This window comes from Brassica oleracea, chromosome C2 (assembly GCF_000695525.1).
Source record: "Brassica oleracea var. oleracea cultivar TO1000 chromosome C2, BOL, whole genome shotgun sequence".
Lineage (NCBI taxonomy): Eukaryota > Viridiplantae > Streptophyta > Magnoliopsida > Brassicales > Brassicaceae > Brassica > Brassica oleracea.
In genome coordinates this window covers 51,507,535-51,524,396 of record NC_027749.1, presented here as the reverse complement: position 1 = coordinate 51,524,396, position 16,862 = coordinate 51,507,535, and the positions used below count along the sequence as shown (strand labels likewise).

General features: G+C 35.9%; 2 protein-coding genes and 1 long non-coding RNA gene across 5 annotated transcripts in view; 2 read left to right on the top strand and 1 right to left on the bottom strand.

The window, feature by feature from the left end:
• The window catches only part of LOC106325878, a 6,139-nt gene extending 3,026 nt beyond the window's left edge, over positions 1-3,113 (bottom strand). The window contains exons 1-4 of one of the 2 annotated variants that reach the window (XR_001267078.1): positions 2,841-3,113; positions 2,712-2,758; positions 2,134-2,183; positions 386-869 (exon numbers count right to left, since the gene is read on the bottom strand). This is a non-coding gene — a long non-coding RNA (uncharacterized LOC106325878). Of the gene's footprint in view, positions 1-385; positions 870-2,133; positions 2,184-2,711; positions 2,759-2,840 lie in introns of those variants that run through there. The other variant, XR_001267077.1, reaches the window with a different exon arrangement.
• A 3,825-nt stretch (positions 3,114-6,938) lies between these two features.
• On the top strand, positions 6,939-9,563 carry LOC106318731 (4-coumarate--CoA ligase-like 9). Its single transcript, XM_013756847.1, has 6 exons — positions 6,939-8,072; positions 8,383-8,572; positions 8,641-8,786; positions 8,883-8,950; positions 9,036-9,138; positions 9,220-9,563. Exons 1-6 carry the CDS (start codon positions 7,026-7,028, stop codon positions 9,343-9,345), a joined length of 1,680 nt encoding a protein of 559 aa, XP_013612301.1. The 5' UTR covers positions 6,939-7,025; the 3' UTR covers positions 9,346-9,563.
• A 1,362-nt stretch (positions 9,564-10,925) lies between these two features.
• LOC106327369 (cyclin-dependent kinase G1) lies at positions 10,926-13,538 on the top strand. 2 transcript variants are annotated; one of them, XM_013765510.1, is made up of 4 exons: positions 10,926-11,084; positions 11,347-12,875; positions 12,954-13,042; positions 13,138-13,538. In XM_013765510.1, exons 2-4 carry the CDS (start codon positions 11,610-11,612, stop codon positions 13,346-13,348), a joined length of 1,566 nt encoding a protein of 521 aa, XP_013620964.1. In that variant the 5' UTR covers positions 10,926-11,084; positions 11,347-11,609; the 3' UTR covers positions 13,349-13,538. The 2 variants fall into 2 exon arrangements, with proteins under 2 accessions (XP_013620964.1, XP_013620963.1); XM_013765509.1 differs by having other exon boundaries at positions 10,943-12,875.
• The last annotated feature ends 3,324 nt before the right edge of the window (positions 13,539-16,862 follow it).

The following is a 16,862-nucleotide window of genomic DNA, read 5'->3' as shown; positions in this document are numbered from 1 at the left end:
TTTTTAATGCATAATCTATAAGCATTGTATTCATTTTTAGTTGTTTTCACTTGTATTATATTATTAATTTTTTGTTAGATATCAATTTTTTCACAAGATCTAACCAACCAAACAAGTAAAACCACCATAAGCTAAAATAATAACTAACACACATGTGAGAAGAAGAAAATCTATACAAAATTTTCCCAAAAAGTTTCAAGAATAACAGTAATCAAAACAATTTGCAATAAGTATCAAGTGTATAATTATAACACATTAAATTGTGAAATTCATCCAAGACCATTAAAATTTTACTAACATACACTGTAAAATAATTAAATCATGAAAAAATATGATGAATAATACACAAATACACTTTTAATAGAATTTACGACGTAGGCTTCAACTGCAGTCTACATTAGTCTACATTTGTAGATTTACAAAAACGTCTACACTTATTATCTAACATATAGTCAATCAAAATTTTTTTAGTGTATTTGGCGCATGCTTGATACACAAAGGCGTACAAAGTGTGTATTAGATAACTCGATCAAGTTCCGTACTTGTCGATTATTCGTGACAGGCATAAGAGGAGTATTTTCCTATTCGGAGTCATTTGTTTTAAATGATGTTTGGTAAGGAATAGGTTAGCACCATCTTCTCAATTTTGTTGTCCAGATCATAATCTTCTTGTGTCATTTCAAGAAGTTTACCATGTGTACAGCCATCATGCACAAGGAACATTCTTCAACCTTTCCGATTCTTCATCCTTTTCGAATATTTTGTCACCCAAAATGTCTTTGGCCCATGCTTCACACTTGCTCTAAGTTTCCAACCACATCCTTGAACACGACACTTAGCCACATACAGAGTTTTCCTTGTCTTATATGCTGAGAATGTAAATTTATATTCCACAGTCACCGACTTCAGCTTTGAAACAAGCTCAGCCTTACTAGCAAAACTATAAACGAAGACTAAAAACTATAAACGAAGGCTTACAAATACGTCTACAATTATTAGCTAACAACATTGTCAAATCAAATGAATTATACCTTCATAATTATAAAAAAAATTCTTTTCAAAATCACTCAAACCCATTAGGATTAATTAACACACACTGTCAAACAAAAAATTAGAAAAAAATTTAGTGAATAATACACAAATTCACATTTGTATAGATTTTTCTATGCAGACTTCACGAAGTCAAAATTTTGGTCAAATGCAAAACTGACCTTTTATAGACTTCGTTGGCAGTCTCCAGCTCATATACCATGGATTTTACCCACTTGTAACCATCATATATAGGTGTTTTTAAATACATTATAGTTGTTTTGTAGTCTTTTTAGTATGTTTTTAGGTTTATGTACGTTTTGGAGGAAAATTGTGATTTTGGGGTCCTTTGGAGCCTTTTGAGTGCAGAACTGCACATACATGTAACCTGGGGAAGTCTGCGTTAGAAAAAAAATTTGTCTGGTCAATTGCAAAACTAACCCGTGCGTTGACAAATAGACTGCATCGTAAGTCTCCACGGAGGCGTAGACATACAAAACAGTCTACCGTCGCGACACAGATCTGAAAAAGAACGAAAACCATGTAAATAGTTACTTTTTTCATGTGCAAAGCTCGTTTCCAACCTTTTCAACCGTCCAAACTCCAAATATGAGCAAAAAGAAGCATCTTTAACGATTCACTAATGAAAAAACTCGAAAATATGAAGTTTGTGATTATGAAAATGATAGTTATGAGAGTTTTTTAGATGGAAATGTAGAGGAGATGAGAAGAAATGAAGTTTTTTAGGTTAGAATGAGAAAAAAAGTGGTTGAAAATAGAGTTTTAGAGTTCAAAAATGGTGGTTCATGGTGGTTGGAAAAATTGATGGTGATGGCATTTTTGTAAATAAGAAGAAATGGTTAGGGTGTATTTGGTTTTTTGTTAATTTCGAAATTAATAAAAAAATAAATAAAAATGGCAATTTTGTGAATAATTCAAAAACATAAGGATAGTATGAAAATTTTATTGATGAATAGTATGGATAAAAAAAAAGTGGTTGGTTTTATGTTTGACTTGAAAATATGGGTTGGTTTTGAAAAACGCCCATAAATCAATGGCAACAGAATCAGAACACATGCTATGAGTTTAGCTTCGGTTTCATACCTTCTTTAAGCCTTTACCTCGTGAACCTTTCTTCGGCTGCTGCTTTTTTTCTGGAAGTGACAAAGAAAACAAAATAGATTATTGTTGCTAGACAGATCAAAGATACCAACATATAAAAAATATTAAATGGACAATAAAAAATTTCACATCCTTAGACGATAATATGTTAATCCAAGTGCATGGAGATAAAAAAACAAAAACGCACTTCCGCCATTTCCTTTCTGTAGGAATCTAACGTATCTAAAAACATATAATCTTGTACAGTGCGTTGAAACTATCATGAAACAAACTGAAATTGTTTTTGACTAATTAGTGTGCATCCATATGTATCTAACATCACCTCTAGAATTTCTCTCTTTGTATATAAGCACATCTTGATACATATGTGCTTTGGAAAGTAACAAAATTAATATATGACTACAGGTTCGATTCCTGATCGAATCCCAAAAAATTGTTGGGAAAATAATAAAATTACCAAAAAATCTGATTAAAACCGTACTTTCCCATAAGTTATGACTACAGGTTCGACCATCATCACATACTATACGTTTAAACTCATGGAAGCTATGAAAACTTACTGTACGGAATCAAATTTGCGACCACCGTTCATAAGGAAATCTCACAGCTGCAGATACATCATTGTATATGTTAAGAAATTATGACTTCAAAATCATTAGTGGAGAGAAATCAAACGGAAATTATGTTACCTTGGAGTGTAGAACCTTGCAGAGAGAATTCGCCATCTGAATATGTTGCTTCTAGGAGATCGTATGTTTGAGAAAATTGTTTGAGATGTGCTGTGAATGGAAGTGAGGGCCGATATTTATAGATGGAGTTCGAGGCGGTTACAGGGTGAACGAAGAGGTAGATCTAAATCATAATGCACGAAGAGTGGATTAATGAAAGGAAAACTCAGAATAAATGTCAGAGCAAAGATTTCTGGGACATTACGGTTGTAGACTTTCTGTGAAGAGGCAGGGAAGAAGAAGAACTTCGAAGAAGAAGAATAACCTATAACCTAATCATATTTGGGCCTATATTAATCACACAAAAGCCCAACCTATTTGGTGGGACAAACGCGCAGACGTAAGCGACGCGCGAGAAGGAAGAGAGAGTGTGATAATCACGGATACACTCCCAAGCCGCCAAGTGTCCAAAAACGCTTCATTGTCTTTGGCGACTTGGAAGGCTGTGCTTAGAGCACAAGCCTACTTTATATATATAAGATATAAGATCCTCCTAAGATTTTGTCATTAAGTTTCTTTAAGAATTACAACATGTGCCCATAAACGTAATAAAATACTCCCTCTGTTCCTGAAAGTAAGATTTTTTAGAGTATGCACGCTTATTAAGAATTTAATAAATGTTTATAATTTAAATTACTTTTTACTTTATTATACATTTTCCAATAACTTTCCACCAATGAAATTTAATCAATTCAAATGTTCTCAATTAATGTTCCTCAAAAGTATAAAAAAGTACCTTAACAATATAGAAAATCTATCTTTGTGGAACAAGAAAAAAATCTAAAACATCTTAGTTTCAGGAACGGAGGTAGTAGTAAGTAAGTAACAACTAATCATAAACGGTTCATAGGCCCATTAATTACGTATCAAAGTCCATGAGGCATAGACGTCACGTTGCTGCTGTCCGACCAACACCTTTTTAAAAACAAAACGTTAATATTTATTCAACAATGACATTTACAATTTTTGGTATCTTTTTCGCATTTAAATTTTTTAATTTACATGAAAAATCAAAGTGTTACAATTTTATTTTACAACATATTCCCCTTTTATTTTTATATCTAACAATATTTATTATCTTCAACCGTATTAATATAAATTTGTCAAGCCATAAATCTTCCAATATTTATTTAACAAGTACTATCAAATCTCCAAAAATAACTATAATTTTAATATGATTAACTAAATTTTGATAGACTTTTATTAACACTTTCTACGTATGTCTCTAAAGTGGGTAAGAGTCCTTGAAAACTTAAGAAACCCAAAATTCAAATTCAAAAATAAAGATTAATTTTTGTTAGTAAATTTAAAACCAAAAACCTAAGCATCTAACTGAAAATGACACTTTGAATTAATAATTTCTCATTTTTAAATATTTAAGTTACAAATTTTCATACTAGCTGATGTAACCTTTATGTCTTTAGTATCCAAATATTAGAAACTCCTAGATGAGTATAAATGATGATAACATGTGGTCTGAGTTGCTTTAGTTCAAATATTATAAAATACTTTTAATTTTTGGATAAGTAGCAGGTCTGGATATCGGAAAATCCGAAAATATCTTAAATCCGAACAAATATCCAAAATCCAAAAAATTCTATAAAATTTAAATATCTGAAAAACCCCTAAATTTTACCCCAAATCTAACCATATGAACCAAAAAATATCCAATATTTTATTCAAATATTTGAAATATATCTTAATATTTTGAAATTTTATTTGAAATTGGAAACTCTAACGGAAAATTCGGACCTGAAATTTAAAAGAATATCTATGATATCAAAAACATATATGAACTACCCAAATTTACGTAATTCACACAAAATATTCTAGATATTTTTTTAACACAAAATATTCTAGATATTCTGATTTATTATGACTTTACAATTATGAGAAAGATTACATATTCTAGATATTTTTAGTATCCTAATCAGGTCTCGGTAGGATTTTGACCCGAACTGAGACCCATAGGTTAAAAACTATCCAATAGATACTTTGCACTGGATCGAAACCCAAATTAAATCTATATTTTTGGATTGGTTTTGGTTGATTTTATTAGATCCGGATAAAATACCCAGACCTAAGAAAGAGTTACATATAAATAAAAATGTATATACAAAATCTCAAACAAGCTACTTCATAAATTATAATTTTAAACTAATTATCTGCTTCACTTTATAACTTAATAATGTACAATCTCAAAATACTAATTTATATCAATTTTTTTTGAACAATTTCAAATTTTATTTATAATCCAAGAAAACTCGCGCTTTCGAAGCGCGGTTCAAAATCTAGCGCGGGGAATTAAAGAAGAAGAAGACCCCCACTTTACCTCTTTTTCATTTACACCCTTATAATTAGTAAAAAAAATTAAATGTTTATGATAGTTTTCATTTAAGAAAAGTTTATATTTCAGAAATAAGTTATATTTTAAGTTTTTGTCTTAAGAAAGTTTCTATTCACGAAAAAAAATATTTTGGAAAAGTTTTATTTAGTGAAAGTTTTTATTTTAGAAAAGTTTCCATTTTTGGAAACTTTATTTTCTTAGAGCTAAAATATCATGTAATAAGAGACAGAAACAAACAACCAAAAGATAAGAGCAGAAGATTTATACAGAAAGAGCTTACATCAAAAAGATGTAAACCAATTTTCGATACCTAAACCACCATCACCAAACTCGATTGCCGACTCAGCAAATCTTTTTTTTTTTTTTTTTTTTTTTTTGATTAACCGGGAGGGATCTCAACCCCCAGGGGACTAACCCCTCGGCGCGAGGCAGCCCATTTGTTACTATGGGAATTAGATCCCCAATTGCCTGGCCAAACACTTGGGCATATCTGAGAGGAGGATCGAACCCGCGGCCCTTAGGACCAACGAATTCGCCTCGCGCCACTCGACCACAAGCGCTTGGTTAACTCAGCAAATCTTTCTCACCCTCATCTCGTTTTCTCACGCGTTACGTTTCTCATATCTGCTTTAGGCACTAGCTCCACTTGCGTCTCTTCTAGGTTTAGTGATCTCTTTTGTTTTTTGGGTTCTCAGACGTTTTTGACGTGGAGCATTTCAAGAAGACAGCTGAGATCAGACGTGTGTATTGTTTCTTCTCTACCGTCGACGCATCTTATGTCTAAACAGACAATTGAGAATCAGATCCCGTGAGACTCTTCTCTTTTCTGAATCCGTGCTAAGTAAGTTCCTTAAACAGGTGGTTCTCTGCTGTTTACTGGTTAAGATCAGTTTCATGTTTTCTCTGGTTCTTGATTTTGAATGTTCTCTAATGCAGTTGAATGAGTATCTTTCAGTGAAACAGAGCTTATGTAGGACACAGATCTTTCATGGTAAGTCTCAAGGCCATCATGAGTCACGGAGAAAGCGGAGAGATCGTGACGTGGTGGCTTATACGGTTATACTATGTGCCGACATTGGAAACACATGTCTATATGTTTCTTCTAGCTAAAGTTCGTTGCTCCTCAAGGCAAATATTTGAAACAAAAGTCAGAACGTAGGGTTCTTTTAGCTCAGGTTCCTTGCTCCTGAAGGCAACACCTGTCAGAGAGATGTCCAGCTGCAACCAGTCGTTGTATGACACGTGTGCTGTGAATAATGAACATTCATTCGTCACCGTTTGTAATAAGAGAGTTAGTTAGAAGTTAGAACTTACTAGTCATGACAAAGATGATATTGTTCTTCTATAACCAATTTCTAAAGCGACAAGTGTAACCTGGTTCCATGGCGTAAAGATTGTTTTTGTGTTTCTTTTTAGTTTCTTTTAGACAAACAGAAAATACAACTAGAAACTTAAAATCGTTATTTCACTTAAATTTTTATTGTATAATAAAAGATTGTTATTCTATTTAAACTTTTTAAAAATCTTATATATACTCTTATATAAATTAGTTTTTTTACTAGGTAGTAAATGTGTAAAATGGCAGTAGGCGTGTAAACTCATTTCACGACATAAAGATTGTTGTACGTTACTTTGTCTTTTTTTTCTAGAAAAAAACAATAACACAACTAAAAAGCTTTGATTGGTTTAAATCGTGACCACGTAATATATTAAATTTAATCGACGTGATCATAATTGAAAAACATCGCTTCTGTCAAACACTATCCGCCAAACAAAAAAGACCACCCCACCGCCAAACAATGGAGAAGACGAAGAAGAGCAACCACAGCCGTACGATTGACCTTCTCTCCGGCTACGATCAACGGACAGGAATCTACCACAGCCTTCGCTCCTCTCTCTCCTTACCTCCCATCGACCAACCTCTCTCCGCATCCGAGTACGTCCTCTCCCTCCTCGGCACCTCCTCGCCGCCCGCCACCGCCGGAAAAAACATTGAATCCCTTACTTACCTCGTCAACGCGAACTCCGGCGAGAGTCTAACTTACGGAGAGCTTCTCCGTAAGGTTCGCTCTCTCGCTGCGACTCTCCGGGAGCGGTTTACCTCCGGAGACGTCGCGTTTATCCTCTCCCCGGCTTCGCTGCACGTTCCGGTGGTTTATTTAGCTTTAATGTCGATCGGAGTTGTGATCTCTCCGGCGAATCCGATCGGATCTGAGGTGGAGGTGAGTCACCAAGTCGAAGTCAGCAAACCGGTGATCGCCTTCGCCACGTCGGAGACCGTTAATAAACTCCGTTCCGGTTCATTCCCTCTCGGAGTCGTTTTAATTGACTCTCCCGAGTTTCTCTCCTGGTTAACTAAACCGGAATTGGATAATCCGATTCCGGTTCGGGTTAACCAAACCGACACTGCAGCGATTCTCTTCTCGTCCGGGACCACGGGGAAAGTCAAAGGCGTTCTCCTCACTCACCGCAACGTAATCGCGTCAACGGCTGTCTCTCACCAACGAGCGGTCAACGATCCCGTTGACTACGACCGCGTTGGACTCTTCCCTCTGCCGTTATTCCACGTGTTCGGCTTCGCGATGATGATCAGAGCCATCTCGCTAGGAGAGAAGCTTGTGCTTCTCGGGAGGTTTGAGCTCGAGGCGATGATGAAGGCCGTGGAGAAGTATAAGGTCACTGGTATGCCTGTTTCTCCGCCGTTGATCGTGGCGTTGGTTAAGTCGGAGCTGACGAGGAAGTACGATCTTAGTTCGTTGCGTTCGTTAGGATGCGGCGGTGCTCCGCTTGGTAAAGATATCGCCGAGAGGTTTAAGCGGAAGTTCCCAGGCGTTGACATTGTTCAGGTGATGACGATGATAAGACGATAAAAGGTTTTTTTACATATAAGAATCTTGAACTGGGTCCAGTTCATGATTCTTGGTATCTAGTTTCTCTATAGTGATGGTTTGCTTTTTCAAAAAAAAGAACGGATAAATGATAAATTCAAAAAAAAAGATTCTGGAATATACTCAATTTAAAAGTGAGTGAACAGAATTGCATATCCCAGAATTATGTAAGCTGTGGTTAGGCGCTTTATCGAGGATTAATGTTTAGGCGGGCATTTAAACCGATTTTTTGAACGCGTGTACCAATTTTTAGAACAATGTTTGACAGGGCTATGGCTTGACGGAGAGTACTGGGCAAGCAGCGGCGACGTCTGGACCAGAAGAGATGGTTAGATACGGATCGGTTGGTCGTATATCTGAGAATATGGAAGCGAAAATCGTAGATCCATCCACCGGAGAAGCATTACCACCGGGGAAGAACGGTGAGCTTTGGCTCCGAGGACCAGTCATCATGAAAGGTATGCAATGGAATAGTTGAGAGCTTTCACATTCTCTTTGAATGTGCTGAGCTTGTTGTGGTGATCAGGTTATGTGGAGAATGAGAAAGCAACTGCTGAGACGTTAGATCAAGAAGGGTGGTTAAAGACTGGTGATCTTTGTTACATTGATCATGAAGGGTTTTTATATATTGTTGATCGGCTAAAAGAACTTATCAAATATAAGGCTTATCAGGTAAATAGTATTAATGAAATTTCTCAAGAAGAAGAATATGATCTGCTCTTTGGAGTTTTTTATATTAATCAATAAGCTATAAGCATATCATTATAGGTCCCACCGGTAGAATTGGAGCAGATTCTTCAGTCGAATCCGGACGTGGTTGATGCTGCAGTTGTTCCGTGAGTATACTACTAACCAAACCTGTGTACTCAACAGTTTATGTAATTGTGTGTTTCTGACACGGACATTAATCAAATTCTCAAGGTTTCCGGACGAGGATGCCGGAGAGATTCCAATGGCTTTCATAGTGAGAAAACCAGGAAGCAATCTCAACGAAGCTCAAATCATTGACTTTGTAGCTAAACAAGTAATGTTGTTTTTATTCTCTGTGTGGTCTTGGTGAAGACATAACAATTTAGTTATTTGATGTTATGTTTTGCTTATGTAGGTTGCTCCGTATAAGAAAGTAAGAAGAGTTGCTTTCATAAACGCGATTCCCAAAAACCCTGCTGGCAAGATTCTGCGTCGGGGGCTTACTAAAATCGCCGTGGATGGCAACAAGTCTAAGCTTTGAGATAACCGGCTGGCTTATACATGATTCCATCGGTTCTCAGTGAAATATGGACCCGGTTTGGAAGAAATTCTCCATTTACCGCTTCAATTTTATCCCATACATATCTGTAGTTTCTTGCATTTTATTGGTTGGTCTGTTGAATAAGCAAGTAGTAAAGTGAGCGGTTTGTATTCTCATTAATATGATTTAAATCAAGTATAGACCGTTCGATCAACCAATGAAAGCGTAGTTAGCGTGTACACCTACCAAAATCAAACGGCTCTACACCGTGCTAGACCGAGGACATTTTCATCGCTGCTCCATTTTTTTCCCCCTTAAATAAAGTAAAAGTGAATACGGAGAATGCTCCAACTCAATTCCATATCTCACTCTATAATAAAATTTATTCCGTAAATAGAGTAATCTATTTTTTGTTTTTTCATCACTTCATTATGAAATGAGAAATGGAGTAAGATTGGAGCAATTTTACTCCATTTTCATTTTTACTACATTTTAGAGGAAAAAACCGAATTTTACATTAGAAATACTCTAATTAATACGATCTAACGTCACAAACCAATATTTATACCACTCGCACACAACTCATAAATTAAGAAAAAGGAAATTATTAGGCATGGGCATTCGGGGTCCCAATCGGATTTCGGTTTAGTCCAATCGGGTTTCGGTTTTTCGGGTTTATCAAAATCAGCCTCATTCGGGTTATATGAAAATTCGGTTCGGGACCGGTTCGGGTTCTATAGGGTTCGGGTCGGGGTTAGTAAATCTTCAAAGAACTGGTACAATCCGATGTACTTTCGGGTTCGGGTCCCAATCGGTTCTTCGGTTTAAATGTAGCTGATTTATATCTACTTTGTAACCAAAAAGTAAGTAAATCGGTTATTCGATTTTAAAATATTTGATTTGTACCTATTTTGTAACAAAAACATAAATAAAATCAGTTAAAAAAAAAAAGAAACATCAAATGTGATCATTCAAAATCAAGTGAAAGGTAAACATAATTATCGATTGAAAGAAAACCAAATAAATGAAAGCATAAAACGAAAACCAAATTTGCATGAAATGAAAAACATTATTCAATGAAAACAAAACCAAAATCTAAAAACTTCAACCTTCAACCGCTACCTTCAACCATCAATAGATAATTATTTTAGATGTTCAATATATTTTGAATACATGTTAGGAATTGAGATCATGTTTGGTAGAAGTTATTTTTGGAAATTTTGAATGTTTCGGGTTCTATCGGGTATCCATTTAGGTTCCGGTTCGGTTCAGATAATACCCATAACCCGCAATCCCATAAAACAAAACCCATTCGGTATTTAAGCCGGGTTCGGATCGGTTCGGGTTCATTTTTATCGGATCGGGTTCGGTTCGGGTTTTCGGGTTCGGTTTATTTGCCCAGCCCTAGAAATTATTAAAGGCGTTGAATCCAACGGTTATAATATAACCGTCTTGGATTAACTGATTTGATCTAACGGTACACCGTCACACACCGTATAAATTAAGAAATTAGTTACTGTATTAAAAAAAAGGAAATTATTGGATGCCGCCGACCATATCATCGGGGGTATAAACAAAAGGAAAGTAATAGAAACGCGACGTTTGAATACGCGTCTTTGAGCCTCCTCGAATAATTTATTTAGAGAGAGAGAGAGAGAGAGAGAGAGGCTTCACGAGGTTGCTCGTAGATCGCGTCGGCTCGTAGATCGAACGTCCTCCGTTCTCTTATCCTCCGTCCGGTAAGACCTTCCGGAACTTGTGTGTATCGGAGGAGATCAAGGGGAAAAAAAAAAACTTATCGCCTTCCTGGAAAATTGAATTTTTTTTCCTTTGATTTTGATTTCGTTCGAGTCTTTTCTGAATTGATCGATCGATCGAATCTGCTTATCGTGATTTGATTTGATTTGATTCTCTAGGATTTCGTTGATTTCTCTCTGTTATCTCTTTGATTTTTCTTGTGTACGATCAATTATCTCATTGAGAAGAATACGATGGCGGCAGGGGGAGGAGTTGACGTCTCTAGAAGTTCTCTTTCCGTCAAAAAAGACTACGACTTTTACAGGAACGGTGATGGTGAGAGGCGTCGTCAAACCAAACGGCCTAACGAGCAAGATCTCAGGAGGAGTGATGTTCGTAGTAGCCGATCACTGTTCGCTTCTGAGAAAGGGGAGGAGGGTCAGAGACCCCCTGAGAAAAGGAGGAAGTTTTCACCGATCTTGTGGGACGTAGAAGATAAAGTGGCTAAAGCTCCGTCTAGGGAGAAGATGAAATCTACTTTCACTAGTCTGACTACAAATGTGACTCTTACTAGGAAGACTTCTTCAAAGGATCAGGTCAACGTTGTGATGTCACCAGAACCTGTTGAAGCTCAGGGGCCTGGGATACTTAATCAGGATGTTGATTTAACTTTTGCTAGGAAGACTTCTTCAAAGGATCAGGGGCCTGTGATGTCACAAGAACTTGGTGAAGCTCAGCTGCGTGGGGTGCATCCTGTTGATGAATTGGAGGAGGGTCAGTTGGAGGAAGAACAGAAGGTGAAGCAGGAGGCATCACCTGTTAAGAAATCTAGATGGGAGACGGGTTTAACTTCCCACAAAGAGGAGTTAATATCTCATGCTGACGATGTTGTTCCCAAGACCAGTAGATGGAACAGGAGCAGTTTGAGTCCGGAGTGTGGTGAGTTAGTGGTGTCTGAAGAACGGCAATGCAATTCGTCCGGGTCTGGCAGTAGGCATCAAAGCGTAGAGAAGCTTAGCGGTAATGAATATTCTGATAATGAGTATTTTAGTTCTGATCATGATGAGTTGGAAGCTGAAGAACCAGCTTCTCCAGCTCAGGGAGGGATGAACATGCTACTCGGTAGCAGGTCTGTGAATGGGTTTCAGAAGCTAAACAAGATAAACGAAGGTACATACGGTATTGTATATAGAGCGAGGGATGAGAAAACCAAGGAGATTGTGGCACTCAAAAAGATCAAGATGAAGGAAGACAAGTACGAAGAAGAGTACGGATTCCCTTTGACGTCTCTGAGGGAAATCAACATACTTTTGTCATGCAATCACCCTTCCATAGTGAACGTGAAGGAGGTTGTGGTAGGAGGGAGAAACGACAGCGATGTGTACATGGTCATGGAGCACTTGGAACACGACTTGAAGGGCTTGATGGAAAGAAAGAAACAGCCTTTTAGCACCAGCGAGGTCAAGTGCTTGATGTTGCAGCTACTGGAGGGTGTGCACTACCTTCACACGAACTGGATCATCCACAGGGATCTGAAGCCGTCTAATCTCCTGATGAACAACAGTGGGGAGTTGAAGATTTGTGATTTTGGTATGGCGCGACAGTACGGTAGCCCTATCAAGCCTTACACGCAGATGGTTATTACTCAGTGGTACAGACCACCTGAGCTTCTTCTAGGAGCGAAGCAGTACTCTACGGCTGTTGATATGTGGTCAATAGGTTGCATCATGGCGGAACTCTTGTCTCAAAAGCCTTTGTTCCCTGGCAAGACTGAACTTGACCAACTACAAAAGGTAATACTTTTTTTTTGTAAGTTTGTTAATCTTTGTTTAACCTGTTATCAAGTATGTAATCCTTTGTGTTTTGTATAGATCTTTGCAGTCCTTGGAACACCAACCGAGTCAATCTGGCCTGGATTCTCATCGTTACCTAATGCTAAAGCCAAGTTTCCCACACAATCGTGAGTACTTAACTTATCTAGTTATTATGTTGTTTCTTGCTCTTACTATCAGTTGGTTGTGGATCTTAATGTTATTGCTCTTTTGTGTTGTACAGGTACAATTTGTTGCGTAAGAAGTTTCCAGCTATATCATTTGTAGGCGGTCAAATACTTTCAGAACGTGGATTTGACTTGCTGAATGGTTTACTGACTTTGGATCCTGAGAAACGTCTAACAGTGGAGGAAGCTCTCAACCATAGTTGGTTTCACGAAGTGCCTCTCCCAAAGTCCCAAGACTTCATGCCTACATTTCCTCCAAGGCGTTAGATGAGGCAATGTAGATTTTCAAGAGTATCCCATGTACCTTCTGTGTTTGTATTTCTAAAAGTTCGATTTTTTCTTATAATTAAAAGATGGAGAGAACATTAGTTAGAAAATGGAGAAAATGTATAATGTCTTTCTATCACTTTTGTGACTCTATCATTTGATCACATTGACGAGAGCAACGGTTTCAAAACGTGAAACGGACCCAGATTTCAAAAGGCTTAAGTTCATTTTATTTTACACTTAACTTTATTAATTTTGATAAGTCATCAACATAATCCTTATGCAGGATGTTTGTTACAAAAGTAGGTACTGTACATAGAAATGGTAACAAAAGGAGAGATTATGAGGGAGGTTTCTTTTTGCAAGCGTTTCGGCAACTTGATTCCCGGTTCTTCTTATCCTTTTGCACTGGATGCCTTCAAACTTTGATTTCCACCACATTGCTTCTCGAGTCCAATTGTACCCATCAAAATGCAGAGTTTTGTTATTTAAAATATCAATAACCTTTTTACAATCGCTTTTGATTATAATCTTTGTATATCCTTTACCCCACCCCAACAATATTGTATTGCCATAAAGCTCAAGTCCATTATTTCTAAAATCTTACCCATTCCAGATAGGCAATCGGGAGAGTTATATATTGATCAGATAAGTTATAAAAAAAATTGTAACTGATTTTCATTTTTTATATAATTTATATTATGTATAATGTTCATTTTACTAACTTATAAATCATGTAACTTTACAAGATTTACATTGCAACTTTTTTGCTTAAAGCATATGTTAAGGAAAAAGATGAATTTTACCAATTGTTTCACTCCCACATTTATATTTTATGTAATTAACGTTGCATTTTTATTTTAAGTCGATATATGTTTCACAAAATTAATAAGTCATCAGCAGACATGTTTCACAAAAGCAATAAGTCAAAACATGTTTCACAAAAGCAAACAGACACGTCAACAATGCGGTAAATCACGAATCCAGGTTGAAGGCGTTTATTGCGAGGTTTGATTGGTTTGGGACAATTCTTCGCCGATAAACTTCCGACGGATAAAATGCCCATCATGAAGTTGATGTTGACAAACGGTAGCTAGCAGTGTTATCACACTGGCAACATTATGCTCCGGTTGCCTGACAAAAGACACTATACTAGCCATGGATCCGTGACTATGTTAATTGGCCTCCATGCAGTCCGATTTTGGTGGACTCGGCTCTCAATCTTATAGATACAAACCGCATCAGCACTATTTAAAATGACTGTTTCGAGATACAATTATCATCGCTAATTAACAGCTTTATGCATAATATTTGTAATGAGATACCAAAAATCTAATCAACCAGTGATGCTATACCAGTCAATAACAGTCACACTTAAGAGAATGATAATCATACTTCATAAGAACATCAATTTATGATTGGACAAAGTAACATGTTTGATACATATCAAAACTCAAGACTTACTTTAGAAACTAGTCAAAATCATCATTCTTGTAAACAAGACTTATAAAATTTGAGAGAGATATATATACATAAGGTTTCCAAAGTTGCTGGTTTTTGAATCTTATTAATTTGTAGTCTCTCTGCAGTTGAGTACTTTTCTAGAGATATTATTTTTTCAATTAAAATGTATTTTCACATTTTGATTCTAGCTTTACAAAACTTTTGAATGATATAAGAAAATCACAATTTATTTTTAACATATTCTAATAAGTTTTAATCATCACCTTGTAATTGTCCGTATACATATTTGTACATTTAAATGTGTTTATGAGCCTATATAAAATGCATTACACTAAACTATTTACAAAACATATGAATGACGAGGAAAAAACATATTATTAATAAACTGATTTCCCTTTCTTGTTATAAATTGTAAGTGAACAAGATATTATTTATCGAAAATCATCTTAAATATTTTTTTTTTTTGACCATCACATAATTAGTATTAATTAGTTGTACAATGTTCCTAGATTTTTCCTTTTGATATTACACTAGTATTATGGTCTCTACTATGCAGTGGCACATTTTATTTATCAATATATAATGTGAATAAGAAGAATTAAAATAATAGTTGTTTCTTAAGTATGAATGATGTAAATATGCATATTTTATAATTTAAATATATGTATTGCTTATTATGATTGCATAAATATAAAATATTTATAAAACATATGAAATGTTATTAAGTATGATTAAAGGGAAATATTTTACAAATAAAATCATATACATTACTTAATAAACATGTATATTAACAAAAATATATCAATTAGACACATCTTTTTTCAGTTAAACACATTAACCAAGCAAAACTTATTAAAATCAACAGACAATAGGTAAGAAAAAAAAAAGAGAACACCCATATACTAATAGTTTTCTCATAAATTTGATTATCACTGCTTTACTTAATTTGATTTTTTTCCTATATCATATAAAAGCTTTAACAATATAAATGTTGAAAATAGATCAAACCAAAATACTTAAATAGTAAAAACAAATGTTTGTAGTTGCGGTAAAGAACCATAAAATAAACCAGAATGTAATAATGAATAGCTATGGGATTAGAAAACAAACCTATCACAAAGTTGTGAAATGACGCCATTGGCGGAAAGAACCCCAATGTCTAGTTGCTATTTCGTCTTCTTTTAATTCAGCATTCGTTGGTACTTTTCTTCAGTCTCTAGTTGGTTTTTCTGTTTGTTTGTTTTTTTTTTTTTTTTTTTAGAGAATGTTTTTTTTCTTCTTTTCCAGAGTACCTTTACAACATAAAAAAAAAGGAAAAAAAAGTGGAAGAACATGAAAGAAAGATACAAGAAAGAAGAGCAAACAACCCCTTTAAAGCAGACAATATGATGAAGGACCTGGCTAGTGAAGCTGGAAGTTTTCAAACCAAAGAGATAGATATGTTGTTTTTCAAACCAATGGGTAGTGGACCATCTCTCTCTGTACAAACTCAGAAGTCTTGCCCTTATTTGAAGTTGGATTTCCTTTATAACAACTTGAGATGGTTTGCTTGATGAAGTATGCAATCTGGAATTTCGCTCTTTCCATAGAAAATAAATTGTCGCTTGGAAGATTAGGAGAACAAGAGGCTTCAGTTCTTTGCTGACTGCCGAGGACCTCAACCAAGCCTCCACACCTTCAAAGGTATTTGGTGGGTTCAGGCTTGATTGGTCGAAGAAGGAATTCCACACTTCTCTAGAGAAGCAACAGTCAAAAAACAAATGATTCTTGGTTTCATTCTCATCACCACACAGCATACAATCTGGTGAAACCTGAATGCCCCATGTGCTGAGGCGATCTCTGGTGGCCAAGTGATCTCTAAACGTAAGCCAAGCAATAAAAGCATGCTTTGGAATTTTCTGTTTGAACCAAACTAAGGAAAACAAAGGCACAAGGGTTTCAATAGGTTTTAGAAAATTCCATACCTTGGAGGCAGAAAAAATATCCGGTGGGTCATGAGGGGAGTTCCTCCATAAAAAGAAGTCAGGCTCTTCAGAATCCATTGAAGGGA